The sequence below is a fragment of the Haliaeetus albicilla genome, chromosome 4, assembly GCF_947461875.1.
Source record: "Haliaeetus albicilla chromosome 4, bHalAlb1.1, whole genome shotgun sequence".
In the NCBI taxonomy this organism is placed as follows: Eukaryota; Metazoa; Chordata; class Aves; order Accipitriformes; family Accipitridae; genus Haliaeetus; species Haliaeetus albicilla.
Genome location: NC_091486.1, coordinates 9,738,788 through 9,764,827, shown reverse-complemented (window position 1 = coordinate 9,764,827; position 26,040 = coordinate 9,738,788). Strand labels below are relative to the sequence as shown.

The 26,040-nt window shown below is 44.2% G+C and overlaps 1 protein-coding gene across 2 annotated transcripts in view; it reads right to left on the bottom strand.

Moving 5' to 3' along the window:
* The window catches only part of DPP10 (dipeptidyl peptidase like 10), a 560,343-nt gene that overhangs the window by 275,060 nt on the left and 259,243 nt on the right, over positions 1-26,040 (bottom strand). The window contains exon 1 of one of the 2 annotated variants that reach the window (XM_069780864.1): positions 20,099-20,494. The exons of the other annotated variant lie outside the window; for it this stretch is intronic. Within the exon in view, the coding sequence (XP_069636965.1) occupies positions 20,099-20,170 (72 nt within the window). The 5' untranslated portion in view covers positions 20,171-20,494. Of the gene's footprint in view, positions 1-20,098; positions 20,495-26,040 lie in introns of those variants that run through there. 2 annotated transcript variants of the gene reach the window in all.

Below are 26,040 nucleotides of genomic sequence, written 5' to 3'. Positions count from 1 at the left end.
GAGAAATTATGTTTAGACTCTTCGAAAGGACCAACGAGGGGCACGCACCCAAAAAGGAGGAGAGAAAGTCAGCATTACAGCTGTGAAATGGGATGAATGCACTCACGATCCTTTTCAGAAGTGACAGCTGGTTTATCTTCCAATGACTGTTTCCAGAGGCTTTTTGCAGCCTCCAGCTTCAGTGGTTCATGCTCGGGCACCCAACCCCCAGGGTTTTGGGGCACTACAGCCAAGCAGGACCAGAACAGCTCAACACTTGGCATGGCCCAAACGGCAGGAACTCACCCCGGGGTTCAAGATACCAGCCGTGGGTACAGAGTGAACTCTCCAAGTCAGTATAAACAAATAATTATAACACAGTTTGCAGTAGATCTAGGTTATCGCTATATGGTATGCTAAAGATGCTCATTTAAATTCATTCCTTACATGCATAAAATTATTAATATTCACCAAAAGTCCTTGAGCAAGAAAGGTCACCATGAAAATGATCCTAAAGTTCTAGTTAAATGTTCCAACCAAGCCACACTGATACCCTGCAGCTATTTCTTTTCCCAATATACAAACTTCTTGCCTCTTTTTCCAATTTGATGGGCTTGTCTGCCAATATTCTGTTTATGTAGTGATTTTTTAAAATCTAATCACTTCAAGAGAATTAAATACTCTCCCCTCCATACTCTTCCTCTATTTGGAAAGACAGTGTCCCCATTTCAGAGACAGCCAATGGAAGCTGCTGGTAGGTTTGTCAGACCACAGCAATTCACTTCCATTTTAAGCAGAAAAATGGAAAATGGGGATAACAGTGTTCTCTTTCATCCACTTGATACTTATCCTATCTATTTAGATTTCAGAAAAATGCTTTTGATTCCCTTGATGTTCGAAGAGCAATCCAATGTTGGATGAGGATTGAAGCCTTGTCACAATGTAAATAAAACTTTCAGAAACGCTGATCAACCATCTGCTCTCTCAGAATTAAACTGGAACTGTTGAAGTACAAAACCACAGAAATAAAGTCTTTGGTGCCATGTAGCTGAAGAACGGAGCCCTCAAAACAACAGCGGCTGCTTTGAAGAGAAATAATGAAAGGTCCTACAACCTTGTACAAAAATCTTTCATTGCTCACTGAAAAAGATGGGGTATTTCAGCAACTTTGACAGATTGAGCTGTGTGCCTCTGTACCAAAAGCCCTGGTTCAGAGATCCATAAAGGAACAGGCTTTTCTTGGTGAAAACAACTCACCCTCACCCAGATTAACCTCCTGGCAGCCTCCAAATCCTGTTTTTACTTAGAAGTTTTATACTCAAGGTGAACTTCTGGAGAGTCTTAAATTTCATGCTTCGCCAACATCAGAGAAGGCTGCATCCTGAATGCATTGCCTTTGGGCAGTATGTTAAAAGCCAACTAACTTGTGATTTTTTCCCAAGTGATGTTAAATCTTGATAACAGAGTTGTTTTCAAACACTTCAATGTGAGGTGCAGACACCTCTAAGTCTCAGAAGAGGACTGTAACATGATCAGAAAGTAGATGTATTTTTCCTAAGTATTTCTTAAAAACTTAATCCGTAAATGCATGAAGGCCTCAGATGATAACAGGTCAGGAACTTTTTGGTAGCACAAAGAGTCACAGAGACAGGAATACGTGAAATAGAGCACACACCAAAAACAAACAAAAAACCAGAAAGCGCTTTGTGGTATCACTGGTTTATCAAGGTAGATTTGCAAGAGACTTAATATTGAAAATACCTTCATAACATGAAAAGATTATCTCCATCATGATCTTCCCTTTCTCCGATGTTACCTGATCAAAAAAGCCTTTCTGCAAGGCAGGACAAAACCATTCAAAAGGTAGATTCTTTTCCCATGCACAAAAATCTGCTAATACCATCTGGAAGTTTCCATCTCAGTGGAACAAAAACGTGAAACCTTTGCTGGTTATGAAACAGCTATTCCTGTGTTTTCTACAGGACTGGTGGAAACTGATGAAGGGTCCCTCAAGATTCTCACAGAGCTCACTAGTTTATTTGATGAGGTTTGCAAATCCCTCAAATGCCCATGAAATTTTAAGGATTTACACTCTTCACATGTCTCTCTCCAACAATTCGGACTCTTACTTCTAGCCTGAAACTACACATCACACATTCTAAGCTTTGCACAGATATTTGTGAGCAATGCTCTCTGGTGACTTTGCTTTTTGCAGAAATCATGAGGAGATGGCACTGCACCTCCATGGATGCTGCGGAAGAGAGAAACTGTGGAGGAAATACAGACAGAGGGGCGAGCTGTTATAATGCATTATACAGGCTGATGAGTACAGAAATGAAAACACAAGACATGCAGGACAATGTGTGTGTGTGTTGTTATATAAAATTTAAAAAAATTAGGGCCAACTATAAATCAGAATTATGAGGTATTAGAGGAACTGAAACAAGTCTGACTTGTCTCAAGAGAAAACAGTGTTGCAGGGCTTTACAATGTGTATTGGGTTTGTGTGGCAAGGTTTTGGTAGTGGGGGGGCTACAGGTGTGGCTTTGATGAGGAGGTGCCAGAAGCTTCCCCCATGTCTGACAGAGCCAACGCCAGCTGGCTCCAAGATGGACCCGCCGCTGGCCAAGGCTGAGCCCATCAGCAACAGTGATAGCACCTCTGTGATAACATACTTAAGAAGGAAAAAAAGTTGCTGGGACACGGAAACGGCAGCTGGAGAGAACATGTAAGAGAACCAGCCCTGCAGACCCCCAGGTCAGTGCAGAAGGAGGGGGAGGAGATGCTCCAGGCGCCGGAGCAGAGATTCCCCTGCAGCCCGTGGGGAAGACCATGGTGAGGCAGGCTGTCCCCCTGCAGCCCAGGGAGGTCCACGGGGGAGCAGATCTCCACCTGCAGCCCGGGGAGGACCCCACACCAGAGCAGGTGGGTTCCCGAAGGAGGCTGTGACCCCGTGGGAAGCCCGCGCTGGAGCAGGCTCCTGGCAGGACCTGCGGATCTGTGGAGAGAGGAGCCCAGGCTGGAGCAGGTTTTCTGGCAGGACTTGTGACCCTGCGGGGGACCCACGCTGGAGTAGTCTGTGCCTGAAGAACTGCAGCCCGGTGGAGGGACCCATGCTGGAGCAGTTCATGAAGAACTGCAGCCCGTGGGAAGGACCCACGTTGGAGAAGTTTGTGGAGGACTGTCTCCCATGGGAGGGACCCCACGCTGGAGCAGGGGAAGAGTGTGAGGAGTCCTGCCCCTGAGGAGGAAGGAGCAGCAGAGACAAGGTGTGATGAACTGATCCCAAGCCCTACTCCCCATCCCCCTGCACTGCTAGCGGGGAGAAGGTAGAAAATTCGGGAGTGAAGCTCTGCCCGGGAAGAAGGGAGGGGTGGTGGGAAGGTGTTTTAAGATTTGGTTTTATTTCTCATTACCCTACTCTGATCTGATTGGTACTAAATTAAGTTAATTTTCCCCAAGTGAAGTGTGTTTTGCCCAGGACAGTAATTGGTTGAGTGATGTCTCCCTGTCCTTATCTCAACCCACGAGCCTTTGATTATATTTTCTCTCCCCTGTCCAGCTGAGGGGGGCAGTTATAGAGCAGCTTTGGTGGGCACCTGGTGTCCAGCCAGGGTCAACCCACCACACAGTGAAAATGAGGGCAACCATCTCTGTTGGTGTACTTCAAAACACACCTCCAGATCTTCACCATGACCGAACACTATCAGAAGAGTATAAACCCCAGTATTACTATGGCAGTAGCCCTTACAAAAGCACCCAAGAAACCAGACACAGAACAATTAAGAAATATTTGGACAGATAACTTATCTCACACTCACACAGCATGTGGTGGATATTCTAAATTTACGTACTGGGTGTTTCTTTGTTGTTTTTCTTTTCCCTAATAGGAAAGAGGATAAGGAGAGGAAATTGGAACTTGAGAAGTTTCCACAGCAGCACTGATGAATCCCACCATGATCTGCATGTGTACACACGGATACATATATGACTCTCTAGACACTGCAGGCATTCAGTAAAAATACAGCTATCATAACAGGAGAGAGGGAAGGGAAAAAATGTTATAAGTGCTGGAGGAACCCCAAATGAATGGGAGATAAAGCTCAAGCTGGCACCCAAGGCTACAGAGAGCTCTACGAAGCCACCAGGCTCCCTCTCTGCACAGGCTTCCCAGTCCAGCACAGTCACTTCACATGAACTTCCAGCTGGAGAAGCCAAGCCAGTCTTGGCTTGCTGTCCTATTTCAGAAGTTCACGACGCAGTCGGTGTGGTGCCTCCCCCGGCCAGACCTCACTTTCTGCCCACTCCTCATCCCAGCCAGTCTTTCCTGTCCTCTCTGATCTGACTTCAGAGTAACTATGAAATGCCCAAATGTGCTGAAGAACATTGCCCCTCTGTGTTTGCTCCACCACAACTTGTTTTCAATGTTAACATTTGGAGCTAAGATTGTAGCTCCTAAAATGCAAGAACTTACTTCCCCCTAGCAAAAAAAAAAAAAAAGTTTTATATATTGTACAGCCTGGAGTCCAACCAACCTCTGTGCTAAGACTAAGAATTCAGATTATTTTTAACTGCAGTGTATGTGGAACAAGCCACACAGACGCTGTCATTTGAAGGCCAGTCATTTGATCCTGGATTTAACTTGATCAGCCACCTAGAACTAAATTACCTCTTTTGAAAAATAAAAATAACTTTCATTTTTTCTTTTGATGAACTGTTGGTGCTGTAAGCAAGCATTATGGGAAAATTTAATTATAATCAACAGAAAGTTCCATTTACTGAACGGAAATCTTATGTCCTTAATGAGATCGTAGAAAGGAAAAAAACCCCGCAGATGTATTAGAAATATTGCACGCCACTCAAGCCATAGCTACAGATATATTGGCATAAGAAGTATCTTCTCTCAACAATACCTGCTAAGCACACCACAAGAGTATGCAGGTAATTCCGCTGGTGGTTATTTCTGCCATGATGATGGGAACAGACTTGGCTGACCCAAGTTAAGGATATATGGTCTCAATCAGATGAAGGCATTTCTTATCTCTAGGAAACACAGCACCAAGCAGTCCCGGGCAGCCTGCCCAACCCCAAAGGAAGGTGAGGGTCTCTCGCTCTTTGGATAAAGGACAAACCCTCGTCCCTCTGTATATCAGAAGATGCACCCACTGGATAGCACTGGATGCATCCTGCCAGGGAAACCACTGGGAATTCCACAGAGTCACAAAACCTACTGAACAATAAACATTTTCATTCAATGTGATGGTTTTAATGACTACCTTCACTTTCATGTGAGCATACATGCCTTGTTTCCTTAGGATGATGAAAGCAAATGTTTTTGTGTAGCAACTTTGAGAAGAATTTTCACCCAATATGAAAATATGCCGTTCCTCAGTGAGTCAATAGATCTCTCGGTGTGCACACGAGTGTGCAGGTCATGTACACAGGCACCTGCAACAGTGAGGTTGATTTGCTGTTAGATTTCAAAGATGATCATTCACTGATTCCTGAACAGCAAGTATATCTCTTCCAAGGATGAGGTACTCCATCCAAAGGAAATAATAGCCAAGTAAAATTTTTAAAGGGCTGAAGGAGTTCATGCATTGAAACTCTAAGTGACTGGAAAAAAGAAGGGAGGGGGAAAAAAAAAAAAAAGCAAGCACAGACGAGTTACTGTAGCCCAGAACTCAGCAGAAATGTATGCACAGATAATTTATGTAACATATGTGTTTCACATTCCTACTGTTCTGCACCATGCTGTAAATAAAACATGCTGTTATTACATGCTATACTGGCATGTCTATTACTTTCCAACAAGAAAATCATTACTTTGGCCTCCCTCTCGATCTTGTTGAGTTTTGTATAGCTCACCTGGCCATTTCAAAAACACAAGCTGAAAAATTGCCTATAAATCAGGTACTCGACAGAAAAAGTAGTATTCTGCACTACTTAGCAAAGTGAGGGCTGTAGTGCATCAAATTCTACTGCCCACTTTTTAACTATGCCATCACTTAGAAAAAACTGCACTAATATAATGGTTCAATATTCAATGTAATGAAGTAGGCTCAACACTGCTCCACCAGTCACAGAAGAGACATTACCATCTGCCGTTTGTGAATAAACTTCCCTTTGTCGTGATTTAATCAACCTTCATTTTTAATGTGCATACATAAAACATTAACTGCTAGAAGCTTTAATTACTTTGAAAAACACTTGTTGAATAATTTAATCTCAAAGCACAGTTTTCACCATACCAGGAACCTCAAGAAAGTCCTTAAGGGCAAAATCCTCCCAGTAATCTATCAGCTAAATCCGAAAGCCTTCATAGAAACAGTTAACTCATTCTCAATGACTAAACACTACTTCTACAAATACTTTTAAATAGAGACTTTGTCTACATATTATGTGCAATGTCAGGAAGAGAGGTACAATACAGCAAAACAAAATTTTAGATTTGGCCTGGTCTCAAAACCAAGCCCAAATATACCAGATGTAAAACAAGACTTTTCTTGTTGGGAGGAAAATACCTCCCTGAGGTACAGAATAACTGATACACCAAACAGATGGAGTCACTCCACTAGAGCTAGGTGGACATTACTCATTTGCACAGCCAAACATATACCTGCTAAAGCCACAAAACAAGTGGTAACCTATTTTTGGGCCTCCTTTAACTGAACCACCACTGTGCATATTCACAAGGAAGACACACATTAAGTCTCTTTCACTGCAACAGTCCATGCAATAAAAAGCAGAAAAGAAGTATTTTCCTCAACATTTATATAGCAAATGAGATGCAGTATAATTAAAATTCTTGAGCTGCCAAGGAGAAAAAAGAAAAGAAAAGAAAAGAAAAAAAAAGAAGTAAGAAAGAAGCTTGCATAGTACTGACACCAGATTGGGGTTCTAGAACCCCAGTTAACACGAGGCCATGGATCAATACTGACCACGTGCAGCAAAAGTGCAGACTTTGGAATCCTTTTCATAGTCACAGCTGCAGCTTTCAGACCCAAGAGTAAATGCGTCTTAAGTTTTGTCAAGTGCTGCATGGAAACTTTCCTAACAGTAGGATTTAATATTTCAGACTGCAGCTCTTCAGGAAAAGTTCTCTTTAGCTCATATATAAGATAGCCTATTATTCCTTCGCTATTACGACAAAGATTTACAATAGCATATAAAAAGGGAAGGAGGAACTTTCTATCATTGTCAAGCAGCAGAAGGGGAAAAAAAAGAGAGACGATTGGTAAAGAAGTTATTATTTTTTTCTTGTAGGAGTTCATTTATATTGACTATCAACAATGGTAAAACCACTAATAATTCACTGATTCACCAAGGCATCAAAAGGGACCCCCATCATTTCACCTCCTGTAGACTGCAACCCATTACATTTCACTCGGACACCTCTGCCCGGGGGCATAGAATTTTTGCTTTGCATCTTTCTGGAAGCCATTTTTAGCTCAAATGCATCAAAAGGCAGAGTTCAAAACTTACCTCAGCATTTCTCTTCCAAGGATTAAATGGCCTCACTTAAAAAAATACACTTCTTATTTCACTTTCCTTTTTTTCTTTTATGTACCTATTGGTTCTCGTTACGATTTCTGCAAGATGGGGGCACCTGAATGTAACACAGACTGGCACGTGGAAGGCACTTCTTACCGGGGATCTGTTTCCTCCCTTAACTAGTCAAAGTGAGGGATTTCAGTCTCATCCATCCCTCCTATTTACACACCTTGTTTCCAAGCTGGGCCCAGCACACGTTTTAGATGGAAATCCACAGTAAAATAGACAAGGCCATTCCTCTCATTAAGGGAAATGGTTTCCATGTAAATGTGACTATGGCTCATTATTCTGTACTTGAGCACACTGTCCAAGTGCAACGCAGACAGACAGACAAAAAAAAAAAGCTGGTTTTCTCAGGTATTTTGCAATTTGCTAACGATTTTGTGTGCTGCTCCTCTTGTCCTTATTAGCAATGCAAGTTCCTAGAAATGATGCAAAGACTCACACTGATGTGAAAGCAACACTTAGTACTGGGTCCTCGGTGGCTACAGATTACTGAAAAATAGGTGAGTGGTTAAGATTCCATCCTGCTCAACTGAGTCTCCTGGGATTGTGCTGACAGCCAGAACAGACCAGGAACTTACAGCCCTTATCTACTGGGTTTATAGACAAACAAGGAGTACCAATTCTACCCAAAACCACAGAATTATTCACATAAAATGCTGCCGTAAAGTTTGCCCTATTAACCACTTCATAGCCAATCATTGAAAGATATACTGGATCATACCTGAAGTTCAAAAGTATCCTCATTATTTACAATGTAGGAGTATTTTCCTAGAATAACAGATGGAGAATGGACAGTACAAGAAAATCAGATTAAACTAATTTTCCTTCCCATCAGTGTATTTTTAATACAGTCTTTTTGCAGGACTTCACAAATTTTCTCATGTGAAACTCCACGCGCAGAAGCAATCTGTACTGAAACAAATGGAAAACCTTGCACATGGCATTTCCAGGATCAGCCCACAAAGATGGTTTTGAGGGCAGCTATTAACAAACTCTGCCATAATCCCTCGGCAGAAGCAGCACACGCTTTATCACAGCCACCCACAGAGCTGCTCCAGTGACACAGCAAACACAGCCTTACGGAAGCGCGACGCTTTGGTAGCAGTAACTGCACCTTAAATGACAACCACTGCGATCACTACATTTAATAGCGTCTCAAGTTCTTGTCTTCAGGGCAGAAATCCAGAGCCTTTAGCCAGCCTACCAATAACGCTACCTTCCTGCAACTCATTTGGATTTTCAGCATACTCCTAAGTCTAAATATTTGTGTTGTTCTCAAATAAGTACACAAATATCAGCGAGTTTAGACTTGCACTAACTACTAACCACTGTCTTACCTATAGACCACTTCCCATATATGACATACCTTCTCTGTTTTATTGCTCGATAACACTTGAAAAAGGCAATCAAGTTTTCTCAAATGTTAACTAGTCTTGAATGCACTGGAGGTCTTTTTGTCCAACACAGGTAACTCTGACATTTTGAATTCCCAGAATAAGAACACACCTCAAACTCTGCAGACGTTTCTGAAACTGCAGCCATCAAGGACCCACCCAAGTTATATAGAAATTCTGCAACCAGCTAAGAAGACAACAAGGGCTTTGAATCTCTGATTTCCTATTCTGCACCCTCTTCCAAGTTAGTAGCACTCTTTCGCAAACACCCACCTACGTAGCGTCATGGAAAAAACTCAGTTACAAAAGATCGTATGACCTATAAACCTCAGCAGGACTCATACTCATTTTCTTTCCTTGTGCCTATTCTCTCTCCCAGACTCAGATTCTGAGCGGTCCTCATAGGCATCTCTTTAGTAAAACTGAGACCTCTTCAGTCTGCAACCCTTGCATTTAGGCCAGTGTATTTCCATCTTAACTGGGGAGGCAACAAACACTGGTATGTTTGAAAAATAGCAAACAAATACCACCAGACATGTAAGAAAAAAATCCAGTCTTGCAATAAAGTCTTACAGTCTTACAAGGCAGTTGCATCAGGCCTACAATCAAGTGAAAAACAAAACAAAAGCAGACTATTACTGTTAAATATATACACCTATGCACCACCTTCTCTGTTTGTTAAAGCTATGTGTATATTAGCAAGGAGAGGGGAGCAGAACTGGAGAGAGAAACCACTTGTGTTAAGGACCTGACGTCCACAACCTGTGTGTTTCTGGGAGTTACATGGACCAGCTCTAGTCCGATCCTGGGGACAAACACCCATTGGCAGCTGGAGCACATCAGCTTGCTTAAATTCATCCTAAAGGAATCCAGTTCACACTCTGAAACTGCTCTGGGTAGCAAGCCAAAAAGTTCAGTAAGTACGACCAGGATTTGTTTCACTGGTACGTTTTTGATCCAAACTAAAAAGCTATCGTGGGCTTACCCAAGAGTTATTGCACTGCAATACCAAAATTTACTGCAGACCAAAGGAACGCCGAAGGGCAAGCTGGCATGCAAGCACTCAGAGAATATTATTTTAGTGGAAGTATTTCCTCATCTAGAGGTGAGCAATGAGCAAACACATTCAGCATCTCCCCCTCCCCACTGCAGGGGAGATGGGAGAAGGATGCCTGACAAAAAGAAATGGAATAGGTAATTAAGAGTAAAGAGAATTACACCTTTGTAAGTTATAGTAGTTTAAAAGATATTAACAGTAGCAGGAAAGGACATTTATTTACTTTACACTTTCAATGCATTACTTTGGCAGAAACTGTTCTTCCTTTTTAGAGGGAAGAGAAAAAGTCCTTTACTGAAGCACCATTTCATCCCAGCAAAGAAGTGTTATTATGCCCACTTAGGATGGCAACAGTGAGATGAACTAAAGCAAAAGCTGGCATGGCATGGCATTGCATTGCACTTGCCTAGCTTACATTTTAGAAAGGAATCTTTACCTACTCAGAAATGAGGCAAGATTTGTGAAGAATATAATTAACAGTTTCCTAGATATGAATAACACCCTTAATAAAGTATAACCTGAATGAAGCAAAGGATAAAGGGGAAAATTCTCAAAGCTGGTTATGAGGGGAAGAGTTGTTCTAGGTTTGGGGTTTTTTGTTGTTATTGTTGTTGTTTTGGTTGGTTGGTTGGCTGGTTTTTAGAATAAAAAGATCCAGCCCGATTTGGATCCCCAGCTGGGCTGGGTACCATGGCCCCAAGTAGAAATAATGCAGGGAGGTGACCAGAATGAGGGAGGTAAACAGACCTCAAGAAAAGGACATTTTCAGTGAAGCTTACTTTTTCTTGACACACTGAATATATTCCCTTGCTGATATATGGCCCTGCATGTGCTTCTTTCAGAAATTATCTATCATCTCACCATATGAATTGTACGGTATGAGACTGCTATAACAGATTCTTGGGTTTGGTGTACAGGATGTAAATACAGTAAAAAGATATCCCCTGCACTGATACACAGGGCTGTGCTGCCCACAAAATTCGTACACGAAAGCCTTTTCTCAAGTTTTTCCTGTTCTTGAATAAGCAGGGGTTTTCAATGCTACAGTTAGTTATACCATGAGGAAGAAAGGAAGGAACCTCCTCTTCCTAATTCTTGTACGAAGATGATACCACCTACCGCAAAAGCCAAAACATTCTGCTAGTGTCTGTTTATGTTTACTATATACATATAAATACAGCAGAGACCAGAAATGAGAAGAATTCAGATTTCCTCTGACATATCAATGTATGTTCCACAAGGATTACTCCATTTTCATTTGCTGACCAGTGCATTCTTTAAACTACAACCTTACTGTATATTAATGTCATTAATGTTATGGGATAGGAAATTAGGAGTGTGGAGTTATTCTAACAGAATAAAATTCTATCAAATGTCTGTCTGTCTTCTACTGCTTCCACTAAAGACACCATTCTGGCAGCTGAGAAAGGTTACCACAATGACACTCTGGCTTACCATGAGTCTATTCTCTTCCATGCCCTCAAAGCTAATAGTTTCCCAGTACCTAATGAAATCACTGGATCACAATGGAAGCATCAAAACACATCAATTCATTATATATACACGTTACTGTGTTCTGAGACTCCTCTTACACTGTCAGTGAAAGCTAGCAGTACACTTAAGTGAGACAACATTTTCCAAATGACTAGCAATGGGGAAATAAAAGTAAGGAAACAAAGATGACAAAGATGTTGCTTAGCTTACAAAGAGAAATATGACACTGGTAAAGGCAGAATGGCAGCTGGAAGAAAATTATTAGGAAAACTCTGTGTACAGAAGATTAAAGATGGGAAGCTGGGGGGGGGCGGAAATATGGTACAGGAGAGAATCACATGGAGATGTAACCAAACTGAAGGGAAAAAGAAGTGAGAGAGCACTGAGAACTGCTCACGCAGAACACAGCACTTTACAGAATCAGAAAATAGCTAAGTACGCAGTCCAAATAGACACCACCAACAAAAAGACTTTACTAGAGTCTTCACGAACCCATCCAGATGAGTTTTCGCCCTCTTTCCTTCAGTTGTCGCTAGCTATGCCATAATGAAATCAGAAATGGAGGGTCTTAACACTGCTACTTACGACTGTAACATCAAGCTCATTTCTACCTACAGTAACAGGTCCTCAAAAGGGGCAAATCCTCTCTTCAGTACAGAATTGCATGTAGAGACCCTGCAAGGCATACAAGAAAATGTATATGCTAGATATAGGTATAAACCCTGTCTTTCTTGGGTGAGCAAACAACTTGCATAAACTGACAGCTGCCTTCAGGAACCTTTTCAGAGGCTGGCACATAATACTAGAAATGTAGTTCTGTCCTTTTGAATTTGAAAACATGCCACAACACTGAACATTTACTACCAAAAACCTCGGAGAATGCCAGTGATAACATTTTGATAACGACCTTTCATACAGCTTGAGTACTGCAGCTCAATCCACCTTGCTGTATACCAAAGGACTTTCTCAGGATACAATGAAAATTACTACAGTGCAAATTGTATGATTAGTCCTGCAGACATTCACGTAAGTAGTCCCACTGACTTCAGTGGGGAAATCCATGTAAATAAGCACATTAGGAATGGGCCAGGATATAGAAATATTTTTAGCCATCTCGGGGACTGAAAGGTAACATATATTCAATGCACCACAATACAATGAACCTTTGAACTAAAAATAAAAAGGAACCTTCTCTAACTTATTTCCTTGCATTGCAGCTACCCACTCATTTCAAAGTCTTCTGACTTTGTGGGCTTATTACCTCAAGAAGATTTAAACTTATATTTATGCTTGATGACATCCAATTACCCGATACAATCATCTGCGCCCTAGAACAAGAAAGCCCTTGACTAAACTTTTCAGTAGGATCTTTGTTATGTTGCTATTTGCACCGAGATATTGCAGAAATCTTCCCAAATAAGGTAGAAATTCCTAAAGTGAGATTTCCAGTAGGGACTACCAAGAAGATCTTCTTGAATTGCACTTTTTCTTACTAAAGCCACCCAATTTTTATAGCCATTTTGTGTTTATTTAGAACTGTCATTAGACCATCTGATTTAAACAGTTCTTCTGTAAGACTCAAAACCACAGCACATCATTACTCCTAATTAAGTGTACTTAAGCTCAAATCCTTACTCTGAAAGACTCCCCTAATATATATTAAATGCTTTGATTTAACCAGCCTCTGAAGCCTTAGGATGGGAAAGGGGGAAAGGAAGTCAGCAGCCTCTGCACCGTCAGGAGCAGAAAGAACAAACACGGAGGATGAATGATCAGTCGCACTGGCAGTGTTTGATTTAGTTTCTTGCACTCGCCCAGCATTTCAAACAAGTGTAATGGTTTTCCTACTAGCATTTGGAATTCCCTGTGTATTTCCAAAAAGAAAACTCTTAACATTTGCCCTGCTCGTATTCTGGGCAACAAAATGCCTTTTCTTTTTTCCTCCCTGAAGGAATGTATATTGCAAATATTGCCCCAGGCAGTCTAAAATAACCTCCCAAAGCATTTAAAGAATCTTTATTTTCCTTAAATTATCACATTGTTTAATACTTCCTAATTGATTTTCTTAGACAACACCCTCCAAACATCAGAGGGCTTTTATCTTGGTTTAGAATTGTTCAAAACTATTTACAGATTCTCTACATAAATAACACGTAATAAGTTATGTGGCTGTTGCCAGCAGTGTTAAGAACGATTAGAAAAGGTCTTTTAGCTTCAGCCTCAGATCTGTAGGTCATCCAGTGTCCTTCCTAATGGATAAATACAGTAATTTATCATCATCAGTCACCATCAGCATTATTCTTTTTACTATCATATATTCATGAACATTATTCGATGCAGCTGAGTGGAGCGTAAAAGAAGTGTATGATTAAAGTGGAAAGGGACAGAGTTTGAGACAGTCGAGATTTCGTGGCTAATGCATGGGCTTGAAATACGACACAGGTCTTATAAGAGTTACAAAGACAGTGTCAACAAATTACACCTACCTGCTGGCAGGACCCAGGCATTTGTAGCAGCGGAGGAGTCTGCCTATGTCTTCCAGTGCAATGTTAAAGAAAGTATAACATGTGAACTACCTAAATGTTTTTCCATAGGTCAGGCACATTTCAAAGCTCTATTAGGTTAAAAAAAAAAAAAAAAAAGAGAGAGAGAAAGAAAAGAAACCTAACAACAATAATAACAAAACCTAAGATACTTCTCTAGGGATCACATGTTACGTTCATCCTTATTACCACCAGGGGAAGAAAGTCTGTATTCACATTTGCGAGTCAGTAACACATGCGTGTAATCTCTGAATGCCCTCAAGTTATTAAAAAATGCTAAAATGATAGCTTTCAAATTCTAGAATAACATCAAACAACATCTCAGTTTGCTTAAAGGGTTCCTCCCTCTTGTTAATTATCAAAATAGCTTGCCTGAGGCAATACCTTCACTTGAAAGATAATGGAAGGAAATATAGAAAGCAGGTTTTAAAATAGCTGATACAATATGTATGTTCAAATATCTGAGGCTACTATGTAACCTACAGCGTGCCTGCAATTCACTTTAACACAGAAGAGCCAAAAAGATTGCCATGTTTCACAGGTTTTGATTTACTGCATCAAGTAATCCCTTTAATCCACCTGCAAAGTGGAGGGCTCTAAATGCTGAAAAGTCAGGTGCTGTGCTATGCTGCACAGGTTCCCACACGTTGTTTTCAAAGCAAGACACCGAGAACCTGCAAAAAGGCATGGGAACCATGAGGGAGGGTACAAGGAGCAAGAGAGCACAGGCATGACTGCCTTGCCCTGTGTCCACTGACAGAGACCTCTGCAGGGTTGTGCTTCTGGCAGGTTCCCAGGGCAGAGGGTGGTGGATCAAGCACTGGAAAGTTCTCTGTGAAGTTCTCTGTGTTAGGAAACTGAGTTTCTGAAGAGAAACTCATCACTTCTAAATTTGGAATGTACAGAGAAGCACACTTATGTGCTATACAGCCACTTCAAGAAACTCCTGCGACTGCTCTCTCAAGCTACCCAAGATCCTATACGTACACAGACTATTTACAAGATGTCATATAAAAGTATGCTTCTCAATTAACATGAAAAGCATTTCACCAAAAAAGAGATCCTACTTGCCCCGGCTCCATGGAGCTCAGACCAGAAGACTAGAAACACAATGAAGATGGAAGATGAGCTTCAGGCTTTTTGTGCTCATCACCGCAATCAGGTACGTGACTGAACTACATCCGAACAGCCACGCGGCAAAGAGAAAGTGAATCACGGCCACGTGTAGTGTTTAAAAGATGACATGTCCCGTGCCTGCCCCTAGAACTTGAATCCTGAATGATATTCCAAACCACCACAGTTAACACATTTTCACATAAGCTTCTTGTGCTGCTGGTCATATATTCAACAGATACTGCAAGCCTGTAATACTTCTTTCTGGATCCAGCAAGGATATAGTATGGCATATATATAGTGTATGAAACAGAATTTAAAAGTTAAAGCTAAGATTTAGATGTTAACTCTTTGTGAAATATTCTGGGCATAATAATATAACCTTATTTCTCCACTTTTATTGGCTTTTTTACCTGATGTTTCTGACCTTATGTTGAACCTTGCAAACCAGAGGGTTTGATACATTGCCTCAATAAAACAAGTAAAAAGTTCCGCTAGGTTGGCAAGAAGGAAAAATACAAAGTCACTTTGGATTATGTACTAGAACAGAATTTCTTATTTCAGCCTGAAGCTAACTCTGAACACAACCAAGAGCAGGGGACATGGACTTGACTACCTAACTAAATCTTTCAAGTTACGGGAACTGTGGTACGTATACAATTAAGAGTTCAAGTTTCTCCCTGACCCATCAAGCTCAAAATGACCTGCGTGGGGCAGGGGAGAGCCCTTTTTACCTTGAAAAAACCCCATTAAGATGAATAGTGCTCTGGACAGACACAGCTATCCATCAACGTTTTTCCCACTGCAAGATCAGTCTATCTTTGGGAGAAAGAAGTAAAGCAATGAAGGACGACATAAGAATATAAACCATTTTGGCTTTAGTCACTGAAAAATAAAACACAGATTGTTCTCTTTTGTTCAGATGTACTTCTAGAATACGCCCTTTGTTTGGTGACCACAGAAACTGGTCCTGAGACAGAGAAAATTCAACTCCTTAAATCAAGGCACTGAAGCAAACAGTAGTCAGTTGTCCTTGTATGTATACTAAACATGTAATTTAAATGCTTACCAAATAATTTCCCTATTTAGTGCAACACAATACAGTCTGATTTCATTTTTCCTTACCTGTTTCTAAGCAGAATAATGAAGTAGATTCTAAAATGACATACAGTAAAGAAAAAAAAAAATCTGGGCTTTTTTTTTTTCCTATTTTAAAATCAATTTTTAAAAGACCTTAAGTTGGAAGAGTGAGAGAGGCTCAGGAGAGAATGATTATAAATTTCAAAGGTCTGTCTTCTATACACACAAAGAACAGCAAGTAGCACCAGGTGGTGTAGATCATCTGTTTTTTTTGTAAACAGACTGAAGCCTCACAAAGGTAATACCTAGAGGAATTATCTTAGTTTTTCATCTGCAAAGACAGCAACATTCATCAACCAGCAAGTCATACAGGTACATTATATTTTTCAAATATGTTGGGTCCACTGACTAGCGAATGGTTGTGCCTTCTAAAAACGATCACTAAACATCATTGTCCAAGACCCCAGGACGGCTCTTAAAAGCTACAAGATGAAAAACACTATTTTTGTACTCTAAGAGGAACTGAGGGAGCCACATTCACTCCCGGCACAAGCGCTCAAGTGACAGAAGTCTGAGCACTTTGATAGAGCTTTCCAGAAATGAGCAGAAATACAAGTAATTTACCTTTCTACAGATATATCACCTGAACATAAAACTGTAATTTTGGCAATAAATATGAGTCATAATTTAGTAAAGAGTTGAGAATAAACCTGGCTAATTTATCAAACCGATCGCCAAAACATCAATAGCACTCTTAATGGAAGTTGTTATTAGACACCTTGGCCCAGGGGAGGCTTGGTTTAAAAATACCATCGGGGAAGTGTTGGATATGAAGTTGTATCCTATTTATTTATAAGCTGACGGCTATGGATGCTTCAGTCAGTCGATGCAAGCTTTTATTTAAGTGGAGAGTCCCAGCATTAGCCTGCTATAATTTGAAATTACAGCTCAGGTCCCAAGCCTGTAAATTTACCGCAAATGCATCAACTTCAGTATGTATGTTCTCAGAGGCATCCGTAAAAACAGACTTTGAAATCAGGAATGAGATTTACACTTAGAAAATCTTGGTGTAATTCCTCGTTCCTTCCTGGACTTCCCACAGGTCCAACCACTTCTCTGCCATAAAACATTTGCTGCTCCTGCTACTTCAGGAAACCTTCTCAGTGCAGATGTGCCTTCTTGTTAAAAAAAAACCTACAGGTGTCACTTGTAGTGACACTACAGGTTTATACAAGCTCACCAAGCAAAATGCAATGTTAGACGAGAGGACCCGGACAGAGATGGCTTTCTTGAAGGCCCTAAGAAGGCTCCGTTGTCCCCACAGGCCAGCCCGTGACAGTGCTACGGGGTACAGAAAACCAGGGTGAACGTACGAGCCCGTTCGTTCTTCTCCCCACGCCCACCACAGCACCCACCACAGCCGCAGCTCTGTAACTGCGACCACAAAAAGCCAACAAAAAGCTTAAAACCCGTAATATCCCTCTGTTAAGATGACAGCCACATCACGTTGCTGCAGAAACCCAGAGTCAGACACGGCCTGTGGCCAAGCCCCAGCCAGGGCCGAGCTACGATCGTGTGGATCTTGGCTGCTGCAAAGGTGCAAGAGTGGCCTCAGTGTTCAGAGAGATCCACCAACCGCGGCCTCACTCTGTACGGAGCTCACTGCGGGATTTAGGCCTCCATCCTTACTATTAGCATTTAAAGCCATAGAAGTAGAAAGACTTGCCATCCCTTAACGGCAACATTTTGTATGCAATGCTGTTATATACCGTATGACACCCCTAGCACCTAACAGAATAGGCAAACAAAGTTGATTCAATAGCAACTTTAACCAAGAAAACCAAACTTGGTCTGAAAAAACCTGATGCAAATATATGGGACTTCGAATTTACGCTTCGTGCAGCCAGGCACAGCAGATAGACCAGTGGATCCCCATGCACCACCAAGGGAGGCTGAGAACTCCGGAGCACTTGGGTAATAATATTTCTATATTTAGGATAGCTTCCTAATATTTAGTGTGTTTTAAATTGAGAACCTACTGCTGTTCCTCACTACGACCTAAAAGAACAGTCAAACTGGTAATTTGGGGCATATAATATTAAGCCTGCTTTGAAAAGATTTTCACCTCCAACAACATAAAGCAATTCTGGCAATTCAAGGTGTCTGAAATGAATAGAAAGAAATAAAGATTGGTTAAGTTCAGGTACTTTTCATTGTATCTAAAAGCAGTATCCCTCTAAAGCAAAAGAATGTCCCTGAAATTTACGAGCTCTGAGGCTATTTAAAATGATCTCGACTTTTCTGTAAATTCTACTATTTGCATGAAATGTAAGTACTGATGGAAGTTACCCATCTTTTTCAGATAATGAAACTTATGCAATTAATTTATTCAAGAAGGCTCCTCAAACTCAAACGTGTTATTTTACCAGTACTACATGAGGATGTGCAATAATGCATACACTTCCCAGCAAAAAGCATACATCTTTAAATTTATTTAAATGAGTGGGTCCCCTGATATTGGAAGGACTACCCAGAAGCTTAACGTGCAGCCTGGGTGCGCATGCAGGACTGGGTACTCGGATACGGGCTTTCTAAAAGCTAACTGTGCACAGCTGCTGTCACTGTTGGCGTTTTTCACCCAATGTTAGCATACCGGAGGAAAATTAAGCTCTGTAGATGCACAAAACGGAGAAAGAAAATGTGAAACGCGCCTCCCCACGTCCTGCAAGCCCCGTTCAGCACGCCGGAGTTCCAAATAGGAGCGGCGAGTGCTGCTAAGGTGCGGAAAAAAAAACCCCAAACAAGCCTCAACCTCGGAATACCGTTGAAGTTAGCACATTTTTAGGTGTTCGCAGCCGAGGGCGAGCAGCGCCGCGGGGGCCTCACCCGCCGGGCGGCGAGGGCAGGTGCGCGGCTCCGGCTCGGCCCCGGCCCCGGCCCCGGCTCGGCCCCGCACCGCCGCCCCTGCGGGTCCCCCCCCCGGGGACTTTCGGTGGGAAGGCGCACAGCCCCATCCCTCCATCCCTCCTGATGCGTCAGCGCTATCGCCCCGGAGCAGCGGATCCGGCGGTCTGGTAATGAAAACTTCGATTTTGCGATGATGACAGCCAAGTGTTCCGCTGCTCCCCCGGCACCCATCCTTCACACGCGGAAGCCGCCCCGGACTCGCCCGTTTCGAGAGCGAACCGGGACCGAGAGACCGAGAGACAGACGCCGGTACCCCGGCCGGCCTCACCCCCGCCGGCCCGCGGGGAGGCACCCGTCGGGCCGAGGGACGTGACCGCCGCCCGGGCACCGCCAAAACCCCTCCGGGAAACCTCCCCGGCCCCGCGGGGCCGCCGCCGCCCGAGCCGCGGAGCGGGCGCCGATGCGGAGCGCGGCCCCGGGCAGCTCCGCCGCGGGCACAGGGCGCGCTCCGCGCCCCGCTCCCGGGCGCCCCGCACCGCCGCCGGCACCCCCGGCCCGCTGCCCCGGTGCCTCCGCTGCTCCCCCGGTCCCCGCGGTCGGCGGCCCCGTCCCCGTCGTCCCCCCCCCCCCCCCGGCCCCTGCGTCTCCCCCCGGCGGCGCAACTCGCGGGGAAGCGGAGCGCAAACTCCTGCGGGACCCGCCGCCGCCGGGGGCCGGGGCTGACCGGCACCCCAGCCCCCGAGGAGGCGCCGGACGAGGCTGGGGCCCCTCCGGGCGGCACAACCGCTCCCCCCCCTTCCGCATCCCCCGAGACGGCTCCGCCGGGCTCCCGGCTTCCCCCGGCCGAGCCGCCCCGAGGGTGCCCGCTCCCCCCGGACTTTTACCCCCGCTCCGCACAACTTCGCCGGGACGGCGGCCGCCCCCCTCCCCCGGCCCCTCCATCCCCCGGCGCCTCCCGCCGCGGGTCCCACCTGGTCGGGCTGCGGCGGCGGCGGGTTCCCCCTGCCGCCCGGGTGCGCCGGCTGCTCCTTCATGGCTGTCATCGCAGGGGGCTCGGCTCGGCTCGGCTCGCCGCCTCTCACTGCCGCTGCGGCCCCGGGCACCCCTCCCTCGGCGCCAGCCGCATGACACCAGCCTCCCCTGGAAGTGGCGCGGCGGAGGAGGAGGAGGAGGAGGAGAAAGGGGAGGACGGGCGGGGGGCGCGGAGCCGCCGCCGCGGCAGCGCCGCTACCGCAGTGCCCCGCCGCGCCGGTGCTCAGGGGGCGCCCGGCCCCGCGGTGCCCGCCGCCGCCGCCGTGCCCCGCGCCGGGGGACGGCCGCGCATCACCGCCGGGCGCCGGCCGCGGAGCGCCCCGCGGCGGGCACGCTCTGCCCGCCCCGCTCCCCTCCGCTCCGCCCGCCGTGGGCCGGCCCGCCGCCGCCAGCAGGTGTCACAGCGGTTCCCGCCGGCCCGGGAGAGACCATCCGCGCCCCCGCCACGGGGGCGTCGCTGCCGGCTGCGGCGGGGCCGCTCTGCCCGCCCCCGCTGCCGCTACCGCCCCGCAGGGACCGGCCCCGGCCCGCAGGGGGCTTCCCCCGAGTCCCCCGGCTGCTGCTGCCCCGCCGCCGGCAGAGAGAAACCACGGGGGGGGGAGTAAAGGAAAAAAAAAAGGCGGGGGGGGGAGCACAGTCGTGCTGTTTGCTTTTATGTAATGCCTCTTGCCCCCAGGGGCAGGGTAGCTGCCCTGCCCTGCCGTTTCGGCAGCGAGTGACCCACCAGCCAAAGGTGGGTCTCCCGAGCTGTACGGGAGTGTCCCCTAGGCTGAGGAGCTCGGCACGGGGCATCACAACCCTTGTTTTCACGAAGGCCGTCGCCTTAGGAAGCCCATGGCTGTAAAAGGGGTCTCAAGTACCCGTTTTAGAATGAACTCGGCATAGGAGGCCCTTAGATGGAGCTAGGAAAAAAGGAGAACTTCAGGGAAGACCTTAGGGACACCATTTGCCATGTGTCCTAAAGCTGTATCATCAGTTGCTGACACGGGTTTTTTTATAAAGACCAATAAGGGAAACCACCTGAAATTTGTTTCTAACCAGCAAGAAGGAACAGTCGAAAATGCAGAAGGTAGGTGGTAACTCAAGGGATGGTGAACACGAGCCTCTGTAAGGAAGAAGAACCTCAAACACAAGCAAGCGAAATATTTAGGCTTGGGTTGGGCTGTTTGTTAATTCAGATCAGTTTCACGACCCAGCTCTCTGTAGGCTCGCAGAACGCAGGATTGTCACTGCGGAGGAGAAGGTGCACCGGGACGGGAACGTATGGCTGACAGGAGCAGCCCCAGGGCTCTCTTAGCCAGCCTGGGTCTCAAGAGACTGCAGGGTAGAAGGAAAGCTGTCAGCACATACTGAGAGAAGTGTTTGATCTTTTTAATATTTTTTTGCATCAAACCCCACAAGAAGGATCAGTTCTGACCAGACGGTGAGCGTAATTAATAGCAGTGACAAAGATTTAAGATTTCAGCCTACGGTGGGAACAGGTTAGAAGGGAACAGGAAGATGACAAGGGACTGAGGAATTACAGACCAGCCAGCCACAGAATACAGAGTATTGAGTATTTCCATCTTCCTGTGTCACCCATTGCTGTGTTGACTCCACCAATCAACAGACACAATTTCTCTTGAAGTCCCAATAAAAGTTATAGAAAAAATAATCAAATGAACTTTGCAAGCACCTAGATGAAAACTAGATGACGACTAATAGCTACCATTAATTTGTCAAGGGCAGATCATGTCAAACAAATCCAATTTTCTTTCTTTAATAGGGTAACAGGCGTGTGGATAGGAAAGCAATAAATGTCATCTATCTTGATTCAGAAGGGCTTCCAGCACTCTCTTCCAGGACAGTTTCGTGAGGCAGAGAGAAACACAGTCTGAATAAAACTAAAATTAGTATCTACAAAACCGTCTCCACCACCCCATTTCCAGGGGCTCCCCGGCACAGCCCAAGGCTGCAGCGCGGTCATCCCTCGGTGGTCCACCCTGCTGGGGTTTGCCCGTGTTTCCATCAGCAACACGACGCTCGTCAGATTCACAAACAGCGTGAAGCTGGGGAGGATGCCAAGAATGCTGGAGGACACCATCGGAGCTAAATGTGATCTTGACAGACTTAAAGACTAGTGAGCAGTTCAGTAAGGGCGTGCGTGAGGGATGGAGAACAACAGGTTAGATGACATTTTCAAATGAGGAACAGGACATCACAGAGGATCTCAAAACTGCACGTAAGGCAGCGTCCTGCTACGCTGAACCGGACAAATAGCGCGCTGTGACGGACAAACGGGGTACAGCTGTCACAACGTATGGAGAAATGCTGCCCGTGTCAGTAGTGGCAGGGCATCCATTGAATACAGGGGCCAAGGTCAGGGAACGCACAGCCACAGGCATGTAACAAGGAGAATCGGAGGTCTGGCAAGCGTGCACTCTGAAGAAGAACTAAAAATCGCCGGGATCAATTAGTCTAAAGGAGAGAAAACTGGAGACAGATATGGAAACAACGTTCAGATGCTTAAAACGTGCTACAAAAGAATGAAAGTAATCTCTTGTGTACATGGTGGATCGGATAAACAGCAGTAGGTTTAAAAAGCAGGAAGAAAGATTCAGGTTAAACATTAGGGGGAAAAAAAATACTTATTTCCAAAGGTTGGGGAAGGGCAAAGCCATGGACTGGGTTGCCTTAGGAGGTTTGGGGGCCTCCAGCCCTGGAAGCCAGATAAATGTCTGTCTGGAGCGATACGAGTGTAGTTGGTGCTGCCTAGGGTAGGAGAATTGTCTAAATTAACTGACTCAATCTCTTTTTGTTGCTGACTTTATGATTCCTTTCCAGCATGACACCAAGCACCACCCGCAGCCCCCTGCCTGAGACCCAGCTGCAAGAGCCTGCGGTGAGGACTTGCATTGCTCACCCCGGGTGTCAGTCTGCACAGTTGCTTTCTCTCAGCTCAGGAATCAGCCGTTCCTGCGCTTCTCTTCACACCATCTCTGCCCTTACCTCTCCATTTCATATGCCTATTTTCTCGCCTATAATTCATTATTTCCCTAACTTCTGTACCCTTCCTGCCGTCAGCCCTGTCCCTTTACTGTCTTGCCTTCTGCCACTGTTTCTTTTCATATAATAATCATGCTGCACAAAGAAAAAGCAAAAAGGGCAACCAAGATGGCATCTTCCATACACCAATACCTATAGCTTTGCTTTACTTCCGCAGAGCAGCCTTTACTGCCAATCTTTCGTGTTGGCTGCGTCCTGTAAGACTCGGGATTTTATTTTTTTTCTGAGCAATGGATAACATGGGGAGACTTAGATTTTGCCTGTGGCCTCTAGGTGCTACAGTAATACAAATAATAAGACTTAGAAGCAGACGTGTTCTGATTCATGCTGTTTATGACACAGGTCTATTGGAACTCGACTAATTACTGAGCCCCCATCAGAGCTGAAGAATTCTAATGATTTAGGGTTTGAATGGGCATGTTTCAATAGAGATTACTTTCAGCTTGTTTTTGATGAGATCTATTGTGATGGAGTTGCACTATTAATCAAGAAGGAAAAAGACATTAGCAGTCCGTTTAGCTGAAGCTTCATTATTTGTTCACAATATATTCCCTGTGAGGCTTCATCACTATAATGGATTGAGATATGGAGCATAAGTTTCATAAAGGTCATGCATGCTGGTTGTTGGGTATTCATAAATCAATTAGAATTATTGGAAATGTATTTTGGGGGTAGGAGCTTGGGGATTGGCTCTGTACACACTGAGTCTTATCTGAAGCTTCTTAAAATCAATACCAAAACTCTTATTAATAGCACTCGATCATCCCTTTTATCATTATTTTTGAATGCTGGTTCGTTGGTTCATAGTACTGATGCTTTGGGGATATTAAATTAATTCACCAGTTTTCACTACTGCCCACACTAACTTTTATGTGGGTCTTTTTTAGTAAATTACTGTTCAAAAGTCATTTGACTTAGTTGTTTAAAAGAACAGTTGGTTTACAGCCATTAATAGGACACATCTTTGAAGCTGGTACTAAACTGATGCCATGCGGGTAAAAGCAATTAAGATGTACAGTATTTATGTTAGTTTCCTGTGCCATTTTTACCAAAACACCTCATAGTATTCAGCAAGGAAAGCACTTAAGGCTTGGGTGAAATAGCTGCAGAAAGAAATGGAATTATGTTCTTGATCAGTTCTTCAGAGTCATTACATTAATTCATCTATCTTTCAACTGAAATGCTATGTTACAGACTCCTTGTAATTTCCTCCATCTTCCTCATCACACACAAGGTCTGGGTGCATGAGTCAAGACAACATGATGGTTTTATCTTCCACATAAACTGAGTACCAACTCCGTCAGAGTATTATTCGATCATTACAGCTTGTTTCGCATGATGACTTAATAACATATATGTTTTGTTGAAATAGAAGACTAATATGTAGTGCCAATTTTGGACAGGCAGCAAGTACGCCAGAAAGCCCTTAGGGGAGTTAAAGGGCTGGACGTATGTGCAAAAAGAATATAGTGGAGGATGCCACAGGTGAGGGGAATTGTCCCTTTTCTCTCTGAAGAAACCCTGGGGGTTTACTACTCCTCTCCTGGCCAGCTACCACTTCAGGCTACAACAGTTACTGAGAGCACCCCTAGGCACAAAACGCTGCACATGTGCCACGTGTTAATCACCCCAGTTAATCACCCCAGTGCCCTTGGGAGGTGGGCTGGGAGGTGCAGTGTCTGAGCTGAAGTAGAGATATAAAACCTCGCTTTCAATAAAGTCCCGGTTATCAAGTGATTTAACTGCCTTGTGTCACGCAGATGCTGCAGCTGTACAGATCACCACGAAGAGGCACAGTCGTTACTAGCACAGTGAAGTTCTTGTCCCTTCCTTTGGGAGTGAGTTTTAAGTTTGGTAAGTCTGCTGCTGCTCCAGCAGTGGAGTTTCAAAGAACAAAACTGGAATGGGTGGAACAGTTGGGTTTGTTTTCTGTATATTTTATATGGCCCTCATCACTGTGTAATTAATAACTGTACAGACCAGTGAAGATGTAAATACTACTTGATTGCTAATTATAACCATTCTCATAAAAATAAGAAGCCCACTACACCTTTTACATCTGGTTGACCCATTCCTACAAACAGTGTCTGTTTTTTCGCCATGAAGTCAACTGACTGAGATCAAAAGATTCTAGCCTAGAACTTCGGGTTTGTGTCTCTCTTAATAGCAGTGTTACCACTCAGGCTCTTATAACCTGAGGAAAAAAGTCTCCCGTCATATCACCCACAGCCTCTATGCAGCCCAACACCAAAGAATTTATGAAAGCTTGTAAGGTCATGGCTTGAGAGCTTGTCGGTGGCTTTTTAAAATCAGGACTTATGAATATACTCTGATTATGGATTTCTAATTCCTTTTAAAGCTCTAGCAACTGGGCTAAAAAAATCCTTGAAATTATAAAGGTGAATTTAAAAATCAAACTAATGTGACCAAAAACCAAGCAAAGTTCAGACGATTGTTCTTCACTGGTGTTTTAAGTGGATCTGTGGGCTTGCAAAAACTAAAAATACTTGTCCCAAGGAGAACCACCCTGAATCACACAAACCTGAAAAACAGACAGAATGTGGTTTTGTACAGAGTGCTTTTTAAATTATGGTTTTAAATGACAGAATATTTGAACTTTGCTTCTTAAGAAATTCTTTGATAGAGGGAAAATTCCAGGCACCTTCTGCATTGAGAAACACATTGTATTCTAATACCTGCTTTAGTGAAAGGCTATTTTCTTTGTGAATAAATTGTACTCATGTTTTTCTCTCCTTGTCTTGTTTTAGAAAAACAATCAATGCAAACACTGAGTTAATACAAATAAATGCAAATATATTCCAGCAAGAAAGTTACA